General features: G+C 34.9%; 2 protein-coding genes across 2 annotated transcripts; both read left to right on the top strand.

Annotated features, from left to right (window-relative positions):
• The first annotated feature begins 1,046 nt into the window (after positions 1–1,046).
• Positions 1,047–5,866, top strand: LOC110771481 (chaperone protein dnaJ 10). Its single transcript, XM_021975786.2, has 10 exons — positions 1,047–1,314; positions 1,562–1,621; positions 1,839–1,921; positions 2,085–2,244; positions 2,531–2,660; positions 3,314–3,472; positions 3,785–3,963; positions 4,054–4,134; positions 4,239–4,397; positions 5,252–5,866. The coding sequence occupies exons 1-10, from the start codon at positions 1,228–1,230 to the stop codon at positions 5,369–5,371; spliced, it is 1,218 nt and encodes a 405-aa protein (XP_021831478.1). The 5' UTR covers positions 1,047–1,227; the 3' UTR covers positions 5,372–5,866.
• Positions 5,867–8,925: 3,059 nt separating this feature from the next.
• LOC110771490 (DNA-binding protein) lies at positions 8,926–16,022 on the top strand. The gene is made up of 15 exons (XM_021975798.2): positions 8,926–9,197; positions 9,313–9,417; positions 9,962–10,030; positions 10,242–10,331; positions 10,441–10,524; positions 10,717–10,881; positions 11,704–11,891; positions 12,113–12,185; positions 13,169–13,222; positions 13,553–13,810; positions 13,966–14,172; positions 14,297–14,400; positions 15,061–15,205; positions 15,393–15,527; positions 15,648–16,022. The coding sequence occupies exons 1-15, from the start codon at positions 9,126–9,128 to the stop codon at positions 15,822–15,824; spliced, it is 1,926 nt and encodes a 641-aa protein (XP_021831490.2). The 5' UTR covers positions 8,926–9,125; the 3' UTR covers positions 15,825–16,022.
• The last annotated feature ends 41 nt before the right edge of the window (positions 16,023–16,063 follow it).

Below are 16,063 nucleotides of genomic sequence, written 5' to 3'. Positions count from 1 at the left end.
TGGCTTTTATTGTTAACCACTCTTCCTGGTATGACTCATTCATGAGTCATGGGTTATGAAATGAGATGAATTGGGCTCACCAAATGGGATTAATAAGACTTAAATTGAAACTGAATTATTAATAAACTTGTATGGTTGTTGGGATTGGACAATGACTAGACTTAGCCTAGTCCAATTTTATAAAGTCTAACCCTTGTAGAAGGGACTTATTCATCACAATATTTGAACGGTTGTCCAATTTAATAAAGATTATTCATTAATTTTTAAACAAACAATCAACGAAAAACTGAAACCTCAAAGGGTGTTCGTGTAATTTTTGAGATCTGAGGGGGTTTTGTGAAAATACAAGAAACCTCAGGGGGTGTTAGTGTAAATAACTCTACAAATTTTTCATTGACTTCATCATCTCGATATTATCGATATTTTAGCAATATTTTAGCCAAAAATTGCTGAAGTGTGAGAGAAATTATCGACGTCGATATTTTCCGATATTATCGATATTTATACGATATGTGTATGAATACGTTCCAAAATATTCTTGACCCTAAAAAACGATAATATCCTCAATATTTCGTCGATATTATCGATATTTTAGACTATGATTCCAACATTTCTAAGTTCATCAAGCATAAAACAGGACACTGAGTCCATTTTAATTGATTAGTCATGCTCTATCTCAGGCTCTTAGTTATGAAAAATTATTAAATGCGACCGTCATACTATTATATAGTGTTGTTAATTCATGAATTATGGAATATGTGAATGTTGAAATTGATGTCTTAGATATAAAAAATGAGTGAATTAATAACACTGATATGAAAGTAACATCAAAGAATTTTCGCCGGCCAACATCAAAAGCGAGTAGGTCTCCATTGGACAGGACTTTCCAATCCAATAAAACGAGTAAATCATGACCCTAACTTGGTAACTTAACTAATAAGCAGGTCAATGTCAACGCTGCCCAAGGTCTTTGTATAAATCAATTTAATTCATTTTTATTTTTATTTTTTGGTACAAAAAGAGGGAGAATTAGAAACAACGCGTCCCGACCCGAGCCCGAGTGGTCCGTAGGGGAATCTTTTTTATTATTTTGAATATTTTCTCTTATCTTCTTTTTCCTGTTTATTTTTTGTATTTTATTTTTATTATTTTGGTTCCTCCCTCCCTCCCCCGTTGCCTCTGCGAACTGCGAAGCAAAGATTTGACCGATCGGAAGAAGAAAAAAAAATGGTGAAGGAGACGGAGTATTACGATGTTCTTGGAGTGAGCCCAACGGCTACCGAGGCCGAGATCAAAAAAGCTTATTACATCAAGGTAATCTTCACTTGCCTCTTCGTCTTTCTAGTTTGATTGTTCACAGAAGCTGAGAGAGAATTGTTAGCCCTAAATTTGATTAGGGATGATTAGAATTTTGATGCTTATTTCATTTGCTTGTTCCTCAATTGATTCTACAATAATCATAGTAGATCCATCCATTTATGAATCATTTTGCATATGAACACTTACTGCAATAACAAATATGCAAATTTTAATTTAATTAAAACTTTTGTGTGGCTTGCAGGCAAGGCAGGTTCATCCAGATAAAAACCCAAATGATCCTCTTGCAGCACAGAATTTTCAGGTAAAACTATTTACTGGTCATCAAATTATCAATTATGTCAACTACAATGTATTTCTAACATCAAGACTAGGTATGTGCTGCCATTAACTTGCACATTAGAACCTAGAAGTTCTTGATGTTACTTAATTTGCTGGGTTCGCTAACACTTTTTCGTGAAGATAGTTTCTTTTATTGTTCTGGTAGAGGCTTACCAACTGTGTTGATTAATTGGATTCAGGTTTTGGGAGAAGCTTACCAAGTCTTAAGTGACCCAGGCCAACGCCAAGCATATGATGCTTTTGGAAAATCAGGGATCTCAACGTTAGTTTCTTGCTCTTAATCTGTGAATTTCTGAATTCTAAGATTGAAAGGTGTCTGACACGCACCTCATAGGTTGCCTGCATTTGTCACAGTGTATGTGTGTGTTAGCTTAACATATAGTTGCATGTTTCTGACATTTTTTTAATGGTTCCCTTTCTTTCAGCGACTCAATTATTGATCCTGCAGCAATCTTCGCTATGCTTTTTGGTAGTGAGCTTTTTGAGGAATATATTGGCCAGCTAGCCATGGCATCAATGGCTTCACTAGATATTTTCTCAGAAGGGGAGCAGTTCGATCCCAAAAAGCTGCAAGAGAAAATGCGGGTACTGTTTTGTTTATTTATCCTCACTAACCCAGTTACCTATAATTTTCTGTGATGCAATGAGACCAACTTGGTTAGGAATTAAATTTGGGAGCAATGCATTTAATATATTGGTACGATAAAGTTCGTCATATCGTTTGTTTTCTGAAATGCATATTTGTTTGGGCTTTTCAGTCCCACGTTCACCAAAAAAAGACCTGCATTTTTGTAGTTCTGCCAAGTCTTTGTCTTTCAAGAATGGTTATATATCACAGTGGTTTCTGTGTGAAAATATCCATCTATTACAGGTTGTTCAAAGGGAAAGAGAGGAAAAACTTGCAGAAACACTGAAAAATCGACTCAACCAATACGTGCAAGGAAACAAAGAGGACTTTGTTAGTCATGCTGAAGCTGAAGTTGCGAGGCTTTCCAATGCAGGTAATTGATCCCTGCATGTGGTACTTTTGGGTGAGAGAACAGAAAAATTGTTACCTCTTTCAACTGCTTTTAGGTCTGCCCTTGTTTAAAAGTTGATTAGATTTGGCTGATATCTATTCTCTTGGATTAAAGAATAACTGAAGAATAAGCTAGGTACTTGTAATATTGTTTGGGACCATACAAGATGAGATCCTGAAAACACTCATAATGATGAATTGGCATGTAGGGCCTACATTGATGTGTTCTTTCTCTGAACATTTTAATATTTAGTTCAGACTTCTACTGAGCCAGTAGGTAACTTACAAGTCAATAAAATTATAATTGTAAATTTTGTTTGCTTGTAATTTAGCTACTCATTTTATGATTTCATCATGGATGGCATTCCTGTAAAGTCAAATAAATACTATTACTGCATCCAATTTCAATAGAATATTATGCTGTGACACGTTTAATAGGGACTATCATCCAAACTATGCCCAACAGTTCATTCCCTTTTGAAGTTTAAAAAATTGCTGAGCAGTAGTTCATTGCTCAAGGTGTAGGAACTGATTTTACGATATGCTTAATGTGATTAATATCTGATGGAGCTGTTTCTATGATTATTTCCTAAGCTTTTGTATATAATTTTCAGTGATATGGTCTGTTTTCTACAGCTTACGGTGTTGATATGTTGAATACAATTGGCTACATATATGCCAGACAATCAGCAAAAGAGCTAGGGAAGAAAGCATTATATTTGGGAGTCCCATTTATTGCAGAGTGGTTTAGAAATAAAGGGCATTTCATTAAATCCCAAGTAACAGCAGCAACAGGTTAGTGGATCTTTCTGGATTCAATATCGCCAGTCATGTCCTAAGGCTATGTTCTCATGGTGACTGTAATTGTTGGCTCCAATGATTAATTGACCTATGGGCCTAACCAGGGGTATGGGGGCTGATCCGACCCACAGTATAGGGTCCAATCGAGTTCATCCTTATTTGTTCAGATATTGACAGGATAAGGAATATTTGTGTTTTTTTTCTGTCTGTTTTTGGCATATGTAAGGTATAAATTCTCACAAATGCACACAAGTTTGCTGACTAAGCTAATGTGCGTATTGGTTAACGAACTATTATTTATTTCAGGTGCAATTGCTTTGATCCAGCTGCAGGAAGACATGAAAAAGCAGCTAAGTGCAGAAGGAAATTACACTGAGGAAGAGCTTGAAGAATACATGTCATCTAACAAGAAGTTGATGATTGATTCCCTGTGGAAGCTTAATGTGGCCGATATTGAGGCCACTCTTTCTCGTGTTTGTCAGATGGTTGTTTTTCTGCCCCACCATTTTATTTGGTAGTTGTCTGAAACATGAATGGAAATCTTGTTTAGATTGTAAGTTTTCATTTGATCTTAGGTTCTTCAAGACAACAATGCCAAGAAAGAGGAACTCCGTGCACGAGCAAAGGGCTTGAAAACTCTTGGAAAAATCTTCCAGGTATTGTGTTCTTAACCTAACTATTTTCTGATTTTATGTAGCTATATTAATAAAGATTCTCCATAGATTGCCTAATACATTTGGAAGCTATGGCATTTATATAGAGAACTAAGTCAACCAGTGGGAATGAGGGTGAAAGTGCCCAAAATAGTGGAGTTCATATACTGAATGGAAGTGAATCGCGCTATGATGCTTGTTCTCCTATAACAACACCTAAGGCCTCAAATCCTGAAGAGCCATCTTATACTGTATTTGCATCACAGGTATCTTTTCTTTTAATAAACTCATTTTATTTGTAGATCCCTTGTTTTTTGGTGGACTGAATGTATAGATCCTTTCTAGGATTTCATAAAACGGCATTCCACTACCGCGCAGAATGCATAAGTTTTTAACATTTGGTGTTTTCTAGTTTTTGGGACATGACTGGTCTATAAGCATTTTTTAAAGATAGAGATTACCCATTTGCCTTCGTTTGTATTAAAATGCATTATGACTTACTCTTTTAATATAAATAGATTCCTAACAAGGTGTTACTTGCCCGGTAAAAAGAAAACATTTAGAAGAGTATTGACTCATTTGATGCCATTGAACAGATGGGCAAATAGGGACAAAAAAAACTATTTGACTAACGTCAAGATTATAACCAGTGTCAATGCTCCCAAAAAGTAAAAGCTACTCTAAATTCTGGTAAATTCAGCTCTTTTTTATTTTATTGTATTTTTTTATGATAACAAAAGTGAAATGACCTTTAAATACCTTGGTTAAGCTAATGGATTTATTAATTGTCAACTTTTTGTTTTTTATTTTTATTTTTACAAGAAACAAAATTCTATTACTACCACAACAAATTAACAATCCAGACTACTTTGAAAACAAAGACAATTCCAAAACACGGCCAGCAAGAAGCCAAACCAAACCTCCCAAGTAGCTTTCCAACCTGGCCATACAAAGGAAAATCACTGTAACAAAGAGCAAAACATTTCTTTGCGGTCTTCCCTATTCTTGTTGGCAACGGAGGGAGTTGAGGAGTCTGGGCAGGAAGTAGAAACCCTCACACATTTGTTTTGTTGAATGCATTTTTTTTTCTTTTAAAGTAACTTTTTTGAAAAAATATTAGGTGTCACAGAGCCCCTATGTGGAAGCCCCCCAAATTGCAGGTGCGCAGTTTGATTATCACTTCCCAAGGCCAACTGCACCACCTGGTGCCCAGAGACATTCATCCATTGGCAGGGATTAAGGATGGAGATTTCGTTTTCCCCTTGTTTTCCGTCTTGTAGTATAGACTTGTGAAATATCTTTTGTATCAATGTTGTGGCTGGTTTTGTGGGAAGAATCTGGGGTTTTGTTTGCTGGATGTGCTTGCTTGAAACGAGGTCTGATTGTGGTTGAAGGACGTCTCACCTCCAGCTGAATAGGCCTCGTGTATTCTTTTGGGGAAGACAGATTTATATACATAGGGAGGAAGATAGATTGTTGTAGAAGATGGTATGCCGTTGTCGCCAAATGGCTGTTATAGTTTGCCTAGTTGTTTATTCTGTATTTTTTCTGGAGTGACGGATTCATGTTTTAGTTTCGAAGGTTCAAATTTAGGCTCAACCCTATGTTTTTGTCGATGTGGAGATTCATGTTGATTGCTCATATAAACAAACAAATCAAATATCAAGATTGTAATGTACATTGCCCATGGGTCCATATTATGTGATGATAGAGCTCTCTATCATTCTGTTGGTCATGTTTCTTGCGTTAAAATTTAAGGTCCAATGAAACTTGTGCACAATTGATTGGCAGGGCAAAAATATTACATGTTGTATACTTTGAGAATAACAAAGGAGTTAAGAATACTTTTCGCCATTGCTGAATTGAATTAGCTTCATGGGGACGGAAAGCCTCCTTAAGACCCTTGCCTCAATTGAGGGTCTAAGGGGGCGACACTACCGTGAAACTAGAGCCTAGAGGGATGAGAAGAGAAGTACTAGATTTTTCTTTTTAACCAATGAAAGAGGAGGGAATTTGAATTTTGGGACATCCTTCCAATACAAGGAAAAGAAATACCACTCTATCAAAAGCTATTTGGTCCAATACAAACTTTGTTAAAACTTGTTTTTCGATAGGAAAAAGTTGTTCTTATTTAAACTTAATGGTGCTCTATGTCATTTTAACGATAGAAGAATCCACATCATCTTACTTAAGGCGCTTGGATGTGAGGAGATGTGAAGTTGTAGAAATATTTGTACAAATTCTTGTTCAAGCATCCTAAATCATTTATATATGAACAATGTCCTCTTGTCAGATTGTAAATTTGGAGTATTGCTCAAGATTAATTTTATCACAATATATGGTGCCGGTCCGTGAGCAAAAATTTTCATATCACAATATATGGTGCCGTTGCGTAGTATAGACATGCGGCTATACTCTTTTTATTTAAAAAAAAAAACCCCGCGTATAGCCGCGCGGCTATACTATTTATAATTTAAAAAAGGACCACCCGCCTAGCGCCCGCTTCACCACGTGTCAAAAACAGTATAGCAGTGCGACTATACTATTGTTATTATAAAAAAATCCGAGTATAGCCGCGCGGCTATACGTAGTGTTTTGTTTTTCTAAAAAGTGTATAGCTGTGCGGCTATACTATTTTTGTGGGCGTTAAGCACCATGAGGGTCTTTTTTAAAAAAATTTTAAAAAATTATTTTTCCCCAATTTTTGTTTATCGATAATGGTAGTTTAGAGCATTATCCATTACTATTAGGCCATTATTCGAGTCTCTATTGTTCCCTTTTGAGTTTTTACATTTCCATAGCTATTACCCATATAAAGAATTTAGCATATTATTAAAAAAGTAATTTATATATTTAAAAAATTGAAAAAATAATATTAAAATATTATATAGTGGCCGAAGTTATCAGTTGTAATTTGCCAAAATATTGCTGAATAAAACACATACTTATTTTATTCATATTTTCCCATTCCGTACTTTACTAACTGAAAGAATGCGAGAGGCTAAGATTATTTCTTACTTGTTGTAACAAAAATGAAAGATGGTGATTTTGCAAACTCTTTGCCAATCAGAACAACAATTTCAAACAAAGATTTATAGGTATAGTAGTAAGCGAGGTGGTAGTATTCTTCATGTAAAGTGTTGTTTGAAATGTGAAGCAATTACCAAGAACACTCCAACTCATCATGCAATTCTCTACAACAAATAATGTGTGCAGTAACATAATTTAGTAGCACTCAAGAGAACGATGAAGACCAAAGGCAAATATTCCCACAAAAAAAGAAGAAGAAAAAATTGAACTCTCAAATTGATTTACTGTGAAATTTCTCTCTTCAGTATTTGCTTTGGAGATGTCAAAACTAGCAAATTAATATCTATAAAGTATAAACTAATGCAACTAGAAGAGTCATTTTCTTTTATTTCATTTTTTTTTAATAAATAGTATAGCCGGGCGTTTATACTCTTACTGAATATAATATACTTAAAGAGTATAACTGTGCAACAATACTACGTTTATTATTATAAATAAAAAAATAGTAACGATGCACGACTATATTGTTTTTGACACATGGCGGAGCGGGCGCTAGGCGCCAGGCGAGTCTTTTTTTTATATATAAATATATATTTATAAATATAAATATAAATATATATTTATAAATATAAATATAAATATATATTTATATTTATATTTATAAATAAATAGTATTGCCGAGCGGCTATATTCGGTTTTTTTTAATAATAAAAATAGCCTCGCGGCTATACTTTTTACACGTGGCGAAGGGGGCGCTAGGCGGGTCCTCTTTTTTTTTAAAAAAAAAAATTGTACAGCCGCACGGCTGTACTCGGTGTTTTGTTTTTATAAAAGCGTATAGCCGCTCGGCTATACTATTGTTTTTTATTATATAAAAAATAGTATAGCCGGGTAGGTATACTATTTTTGACACGTGACGAAATGGGCGCTAGGAGCCAGGCAGGTCCTCTTTTTTTATATAAAAAAAAAATTATTTTCCCCAATTTTTGTTTATCGATAAGGGTAATTTTGAGCATTATCCATTTACTATTAGTTCATTATCCAAGTCTCTATTGTCCCCTTTTGAGTTTTTACTTTTTCAGAGCTATTACCTGTATAAAGAATTTAGCATTTTCACGTTTAATACTCTTATTGTATGCGTATTTTTCATGTTTAATATGCTTATTTTTTACAAAATTTTCAGTTATACACACAAAATTTAGGTTTTATACACACAATTTCTCATATTATTTAATAAAAATAATATATATTTAAAAAATGGAAAAAATCATATTAAAATATTATATAGTGGCCGAACTTATCAATTGTAATTTGCCAAAATATTGCCGAATAAAACACGTACGTATTTTATTCATATTTTTCCCATTCCGTATTTTACTAACTGAAAGAATGTGAGAGACTAAGATTATTTCTTACTTGTTGTAACAAAAATGAAAGATGGTGATTTTACAAACTCTTTGTCAACCGGAGTGCTTTTAGTTGAGGAATTACTCAAATATCTTATTTAAGGAGCACCTTTGTAGGGCCTGCCTTACAGTGTATTTCAATGATCCAAAACGTTTAGTTTTTAGTTATTCCTTCCAAGATATTTTTGCACAAAATTAGACAAATAAGAAACCGAATATTTAACACACATTTGGTGTGTATATTTTTATATTGTGAGAACAAGAAGGAAGTTATATTTTTGTCAACAAATTTATTAAATAGGAATTTCGTCAATAAAATCAGCTAACAGCCATAACTGCATTACATTAGAGGGAAAAAAAAAATGATAAAGTGATCAAATTTGGAAAACAGAAAAGGAAAAAATAAAACCTGTACCAAAACGCAGCGTCAGAGCCACTCACCACCACGAACAACGTCAATATCCCTGTCTCAGCCTTTCTAATTATCAAATCACAGAAGCAGACCAGCAGCAAAAACAGCAGCAATAGCAGTGAACAAGAACAAGAGCAAGAGTAGCAATGGAGGGAGGGAAGAGTATCAACCTCCAACAGTTCATCTCTATCACGGCCCCTCTTATTGACTTGGAAAAGGTTTTCTCTCTCCCTATAATGCTCTTTTCCTGCTTTGTATCTTTGCACTCAATTTGACTGTAAAAATGCCGGAGAGAAATGAAGTTTTATAGAACTATCATATTTTGGCAATCAGGAAGCTGAGATATCTGCCTCCATCACTACTGGGTCGTCCAGAAACTTAGATACTGCGCAAAGGAAGGGCTCTACTATTCTCAATTTGAAGTGTGTTGATGCTCAGGTACTTGTATTTCATATGATTTCCACTTTCCTATGGCTTCCCAGTTACTGCTTTCAATCCCCATTCCACTTCTAGGACAATTCGACACAACCCGAAAAGAGAGAGGAAGAAAAGCTTACCCTCAGTTTGCTTCGATAGAAAAAGTTTGTAGGAAAATAATTTCTAGAGCATGTTTTTCTTGATTGTCTTTTGCTTTTGGCTTCAACACAACCTGAGGGTTGGAAAAGATTTTTCTTTAACTGTCAGAAAGTTTCTGCAACTTTCTTCTGTCGAAACAAACAGGGTTTTACTTTTCTACGAGAAATGTTTTCTTTAAGAGAAGATATGAAAACTTCTCTAGTAGTGACTATGTAAGTTGAAGCATTCATTAAAACATAATTATAAAATATCTAGAAAGCATTTTCCTAAAATGATGGAAATGTTCCAATGAATAACGTTTTCACAAATGAATGCATTTTGTCAAAATAAACAATTTGTTCTTGGGTGGAGCATAGGATAATAGTAATGTACTTATAACTTATTCTGCCTTTGGTTTTGAGAATAGACAGGACTTATGGGGAAGACTCTTCTTGAGTTTCAATCTACCAAAGCAGACGTCCTTCCTCCTCATAAGGTAAAGAATCCATAATTCCCTCTGGCTACTTGCTCAGTTTGAATTTTTGCAATGTTTGTTCTTCTTACTGTAGACTACAGTTTGAATCACTTCAAGGTTAATATGGTTGTTTTAACTTTTAACAAGCATTTGAAGGGGTCCCAGCTCCAAACTATACCCTACTATCTTAAGTTTGTCCTAATATTTTTTCTTCTCTTCTTTTAATTTTCAGTTTAGCTCCCATGATGTGGTTGTTCTAAAACCAAATAAGGCTGACTTGGGGTCCCCTGCTCTTGGACAAGGTGTAGTTTACCGGTTAAAGGTAATTCTATGTTGGGAGGCTTGCATTTTTTGTCATGATAATTTTAATTGTTGAGGATCATACTCTTGAGCTTACTTGTGCTGGTGGTTTGCTGGTGTTTCTTGAACAGGACTCATCAATTACTGTTGCTTTTGATGATGTTCCTGAAGATGGTCTAAATAGTCCTCTACGCCTAGAGAAACTGGCAAATGAGGTTTGAAATTCAAACTCAAATCTTTGAATGTCATTTTTTCTTCATTTTTTTGAAGGTTATAGTTAGTCTGGTTAAGAAGTTCTTAATAGTTGATCATGTATGCAGGGATTACTCAATCATCTATTTCCTATGCCCTCCTAGATTAATATTCATTGGAAAAAATTGCTGCAAATATTAACTGCATTTTTTCAGGTTACGTATCGTAGGATGAAGGATGCCTTGATACAAATGAGCAAAGGTGTGCAGAAGGGTCCTGCATCTGATTTAATTCCTGTCTTATTTGGAGAGAGGACACCAACAGTGTCCAAGAAGGATGTCACATTCACCCCATTTAACAAAAACCTTGATCACTCTCAGGTCCTTAAGCCTAACTGTTTTCCCCTTTAATTCTCTTCTGAGTTGTGAATGGTGTCACTCGCCATGTGTAATCTTGAGTTAACATAGACACATTATATTGATGAAATTTCTCTAATTCAGCGGCTTGAAAGAATGAAAACACATAAGCACACATTCAACAGACACAAACACAATATGTACATGCATGTATTTGCCAATCTCTGAGTATGTGTGTGGACATAATGCCACCTTTGAATAAGAACAATCATCACCTGCAGGTTCTCTGAAATTAATCATTTTATTAGTCTGAAATTAATCATTTTATTAGTGAAACTAAAGAAAAAGCCAAACAAATTGAAATGTAGATAATTAATCAACAAGACAAATTCATTATTATCACATATAATCTGCTTCATCTGAGGTCTTGAGGACCACATCCTCCTCTTTTTTATATCAGTTTCACTTGTAATATTATCAATTAATGTTTTCAAATACATAAACTTCTTAAGGATAAAGCTCTGATGTTATTTGTTTAAATAATTGCACCTTAGATATGGTCGGTGAGACTAAGCAAATTTTAACTGATAAGTTGTGTCATCCTTGAGGTTACTACTGAATATTAGTTGATTGACATAGTACCATGCCTATTGTTTTTGTTTTCTGTTTCTGTGCACCCATTATTTTGGTGAAAATCCAAGTCCAAGTTCACTTTTTATGCATATAGTATTTCCAAGTTTAATCCATGTTCCATTTCTTAGTAACTAAAGTACCTACTGCATATGTTTTCTTATTTTATTTATTTTTTGTTCCTTCTCTTTTCCTTTTTTTTTTTTGGCTCTATAGAAAGATGCTATTTCAAAGGCCCTATCATCAAAAAATGTATTTTTGCTGCACGGGCCTCCTGGAACAGGCAAAACTACGACTGTGGTGGAAATTATCTTGCAAGAAGTTAAACGTGGATCAAAGATTCTTGCATGTGCTGCTTCAAATATTGCTGTTGACAACATTGTTGAGCGACTTGCACGCCACAGGTATTGCACTGCTTTTGTTTTTGAGAACTTCATCTTTTAATTGAAATTTTAATGTTAACTCTAGCAAAGGAATATTGAGATCCTAAATATAAGTTTTTTGTAATCCTTTCGCTGGTCCCTCATTTCTTCTTTTATTTGTTTACTCCTTTTTTTCATTATTTCTGTTGTCATGCTGTTGTTAAGGAACACCACTCATTACTTATTACTGTGTCGTTTATTAGAGTAAAGTTAGTGAGATTGGGGCATCCTGCACGTTTGCTACCTCAAGTACTGGACAGTGCATTGGATGCACAGGTATGTGAATTCTTCAACTTTGTAAGAAGAGAAAGAATTAAATTCTTGTTTTTCTGATAGCAGATTTTACTTCTTATTTAAAAATTATTATTTCATCGGATTAGCATGATTTTTGGTCTATATCTCTGCATTCTGCAACATTAGTTTTCTTTCTCCTATGTATATGAAGATTGACAGTCTGCCTTTGCGTCCTGTATGAATATGTAATATGTATTATGTATACATGTGTATGAACAAACATATATGTAGACACACGTACAGATATGTATATAATCCTTCTAAAGAATATATATGTGTGCTTGAACTGATGCCTGACAAGTTATCAGGGATTTAGTTATCTTTGTGTGTCTAATTGGATTAGTAAATACACCTCAACTGTCATTCTTATTTCAGATCCCATTCTTTTCTGTCTTCTATTATTGCTGATGGTGTTAGCATGGATGTGCACTTTTGTCATTCTCTGGAATTTTAGCTTCAAAGTAGATGCATTGCCTTTTATATATTATGATGTATGTCATATTGGGAAAAACTTCTAAATAGGATTCTTCTTTTTGATAAAAAAAAAGTGATCACATGGGTGATCACCCAGAAATGTGGTCAAATTATCCAAACCGTTCTTTTTGAAGTACTAATAAAGGATCATCCTTTTAAAAATCAACTAAATAAGAAACCATTAGTCATCTAATTGTCATCAAATAAATAGACAAACTCAGTGTTTCGATGACGATTAAACATTTGTGATGATAATAAGCAAATAGCTAAGTGATTTTCGATTTGGTTGATTTTTTACATGGATACACCTTGGGGACTCTAAAACTGAGCTGTTCAGATTATTGGATCACATTGAGTGGTGGATGCCATCAAAGTAGTCCTTTCTTTTCTCAAAATGAGGACATTCCCTTTAGAATCTCCCTCTATCATATTATAACTTGCCTGTTTTTGTTTAACTATTTTTCTTACCATACATTGTTCTATGCTGTCAGGTCTTGCGAGGGGATAATAGTGCTTTGGCAAATGACATTCGGAAGGAAATGAAGGTAGTTATGTAGAGTAAAATTCAAGCCTGAACTTGTAAAATCTATACATGTATGAGTTTCAAATAAAAGTTACAATTGAATTTTTGTTGACAAGGATGCTTTCCCACACTAACATGTTAGCATTTATTTATTTAGTAGGATTTTTCTTTTGGTTACATTGGAAGGGATTGAACCCTTGACCTATCATAATCCTAATCATTTTCCCACCCCCTCTCAACACTTGGATTTATTTAATAGGACTTAATTATAGAGGTTAATGTGCTGAAGACTGAAGTCTCACTGACCATTGCATGGCTTAACCTTAGGAGCTTGCACATTGCATTTTTCCAGGCATTAAATGGGAAGCTGTTAAGAACCAAAGATAAGAACACAAGGAGGGAAATCCAGAAGGAGCTTAGGACTCTATCAAAGGAAGAGCGTAAAAGGCAGCAGCTAGCTGTGACAGATGTAATAAAAAATGCAGATGTGGTGTTGACAACTTTGACTGGGGCATCTTCTCGCAAGCTGGACAATACTTCATTTGATTTGGTGATTATTGATGAAGCTGCTCAGGCACTTGAAATAGCATGCTGGATGGCTCTGCTAAAGGTAACGGTCAATACAGAGGCATATACATGAGCATGAACACCAAAACTTGCATATGCATTTCCATAAAGTACCTGTTCATGTCGTATGCATGCACATAGTAATGCATGTTGGTTTGTGTGAGTGGTCATCAAAAACATAACATTTCATTGTTTTAGGGTTCAAGATGTATACTTGCAGGCGACCATCTTCAGCTTCCTCCAACCATCCAGAGTGCTGAAGCTGAGAGGAAAGGTTTAGGAAGGACCCTCTTTGAACGTCTTGCAGACATATATGGAAATGAAGTCGTGTCTATGCTCACTGTCCAGTACCGCATGCATGAACGCATCATGGATTGGTCATCAAAGGAACTGTACAACAGTAAGGTGCTGAGAGCATGTGTTAGAACTTCCAATAACTGAGTGTTAGAATTTATATAATTTTTTAAAGAATAAAAAAATGTTTCGCTTTGATTGTGTGATATGATTATATGGTTTAATATCATTACAGATTAAAGCCCATTCAAGTGTTGCTGGACATATGCTTTTGGATCTTGAGGATGTAAAGAGGACCTCTTCAACAGAACCAACCCTTCTTCTAATAGATACAGCTGGGTATGCGGTGTATTGTTGTTGCCATCTACTCAAAGTTCTGTTTTTGTTTTTTCAGAATACTGTGGATCACTCTTGAAGGAGGTTTGGAACCATATAAAGTAAATCACCGCAATATCCTCTGAGATTTGGATTTGGATACCATTGTCCACTTCCGTGATATCTTAATGATGCGGAATACCAAACAGCTGATTTTAGAAAACTGTCAAGTAACACCTAGGCATGTCAATTTTTGCTTTGGTGGGTTAAAAAAAAATTAAAATGATACTGCACAAACAAACATGACATGACAAGATATCCTATAACCTATGACACAACACAACGAGTAATATGTTTACTTTACGTTGAGATAATTATTTTATCATTTATTTGGTTATTTCATGTTAAAATGCTTGACACAAACACCATAGGGCACAAACACAATCAATTATTTAAATTTCATGCCAATCCCTCGTGGTGTTGTTAGTTGTGACATTTTATTTTGTAGTTTCCAAAATTTCCATCCATATGAGGTCCCATGAAAAAGAGTCATTTTGAATGTTGTGAGAAACAAAAACAAGTAGATCATATGCCGCATCATCTTCTCAAAAGGGATTCCTAATTTGTAATAAAAGAAATGCCTTCATGTATAACTGTTGCCGCTTGTTCATGCTGATCTGTCAGGTGTGACATGGAAGAAAAGAAGGATGAAGAAGAAAGCACTTTGAATGAAGGTGAAGCTGATGTGGCTATTGCCCATGCTAAGAGACTTGTTCAAAGCGGTGTTCAGGCTTCTGATATTGGAATTATCACCCCTTATGCTGCACAGGTATTAACATGCCCTTTAAACGGCTGTAAGCATTAGCTTCTTGTTATGAGCTTCATTTCTCTATATACAGTGAAGGATTACAATAGCTTCTAGATAAATGAAAATCCAAGTGTTCACTTCCATGCAGCTACTTTAGTAGCATAGATGTCTTTTTTTTTCTTTTACTTATATCTGATCTGTATTGCAGGTTGTCTTACTGAGAATGTTGAGAAGCAATGAAGACAAGCTAAAGGATTTGGAAATCTCAACAGTTGATGGTTTCCAGGGCCGGGAAAAGGAAGCCATCATTATTTCAATGGTTCGGTCTAACTCAAAAAAAGAGGTACACTTGTACTCTGGTACTATTACTAATGCATATTTTCAGAGTTAGATAGTACGCATCTCAGTTAGCACCATATTCTAGAATATAAGGAATTTAATTTTAGAACTTTGAAATATTCAGGTGGGGTTTCTGAGTGACAACAGGCGAATGAACGTGGCTGTAACACGGGCAAGAAGGCAATGCTGTCTTGTCTGTGACACTGAGACGGTGAGTAGTAATGCATTCTTGAAGCGATTAATAGAGTATTTTGAGGAGCATGGTGAGTATCTAAGTGCCTCAGAGTATGGCAATGAATGAGCAAAAATACCTGGGCATAATTTGTTGCTCTGCCTGCAATCATATGCAAATTGGCTGCATTGTGGTGATACAATAGCATGGCTCTGCTTTTGCGACACAGGACAATTTATACCTATAGAAAATTTGAAAACAATTTTATTGTTGTTGAAGATTTGCCTATTGGAAATTTGTTTATTGTACTTTTTTCTTCTTCTCTAATTATCTTATGTTATGTTTTATATTGAGGGCCCACATCTAGA

Source organism: Prunus avium, chromosome 7 (genome assembly GCF_965620075.1).
Source record: "Prunus avium chromosome 7, drPruAviu1.hap1.1, whole genome shotgun sequence".
NCBI lineage: Eukaryota > Viridiplantae > Streptophyta > Magnoliopsida > Rosales > Rosaceae > Prunus > Prunus avium.
Note: the sequence above shows the minus strand (reverse complement) of the source record. Positions and strands in the feature narration are given on the sequence as shown.

Bases quoted from the DNA above. Each gene is read 5' to 3' on its own strand.
- LOC110771481 (XM_021975786.2), top strand. From the start codon at position 1,228: ATGGTGAAGGAGACGGAGTATTACGATGTTCTTGGAGTGAGCCCAACG. The intron at 3,964-4,053 runs GTTGTTTTTCTG...ATTTGATCTTAG, and splicing joins TTTCTCGTGTTTGTCAGATG to GTTCTTCAAGACAACAATGC. The intron at 4,398-5,251 runs GTATCTTTTCTT...AAAAAATATTAG, and splicing joins ATACTGTATTTGCATCACAG to GTGTCACAGAGCCCCTATGT.
- LOC110771490 (XM_021975798.2), top strand. From the start codon at position 9,126: ATGGAGGGAGGGAAGAGTATCAACCTCCAACAGTTCATCTCTATCACG. The intron at 10,031-10,241 runs GTAAAGAATCCA...TTTAATTTTCAG, and splicing joins ACGTCCTTCCTCCTCATAAG to TTTAGCTCCCATGATGTGGT. The intron at 11,892-12,112 runs GTATTGCACTGC...GTCGTTTATTAG, and splicing joins GAGCGACTTGCACGCCACAG to AGTAAAGTTAGTGAGATTGG.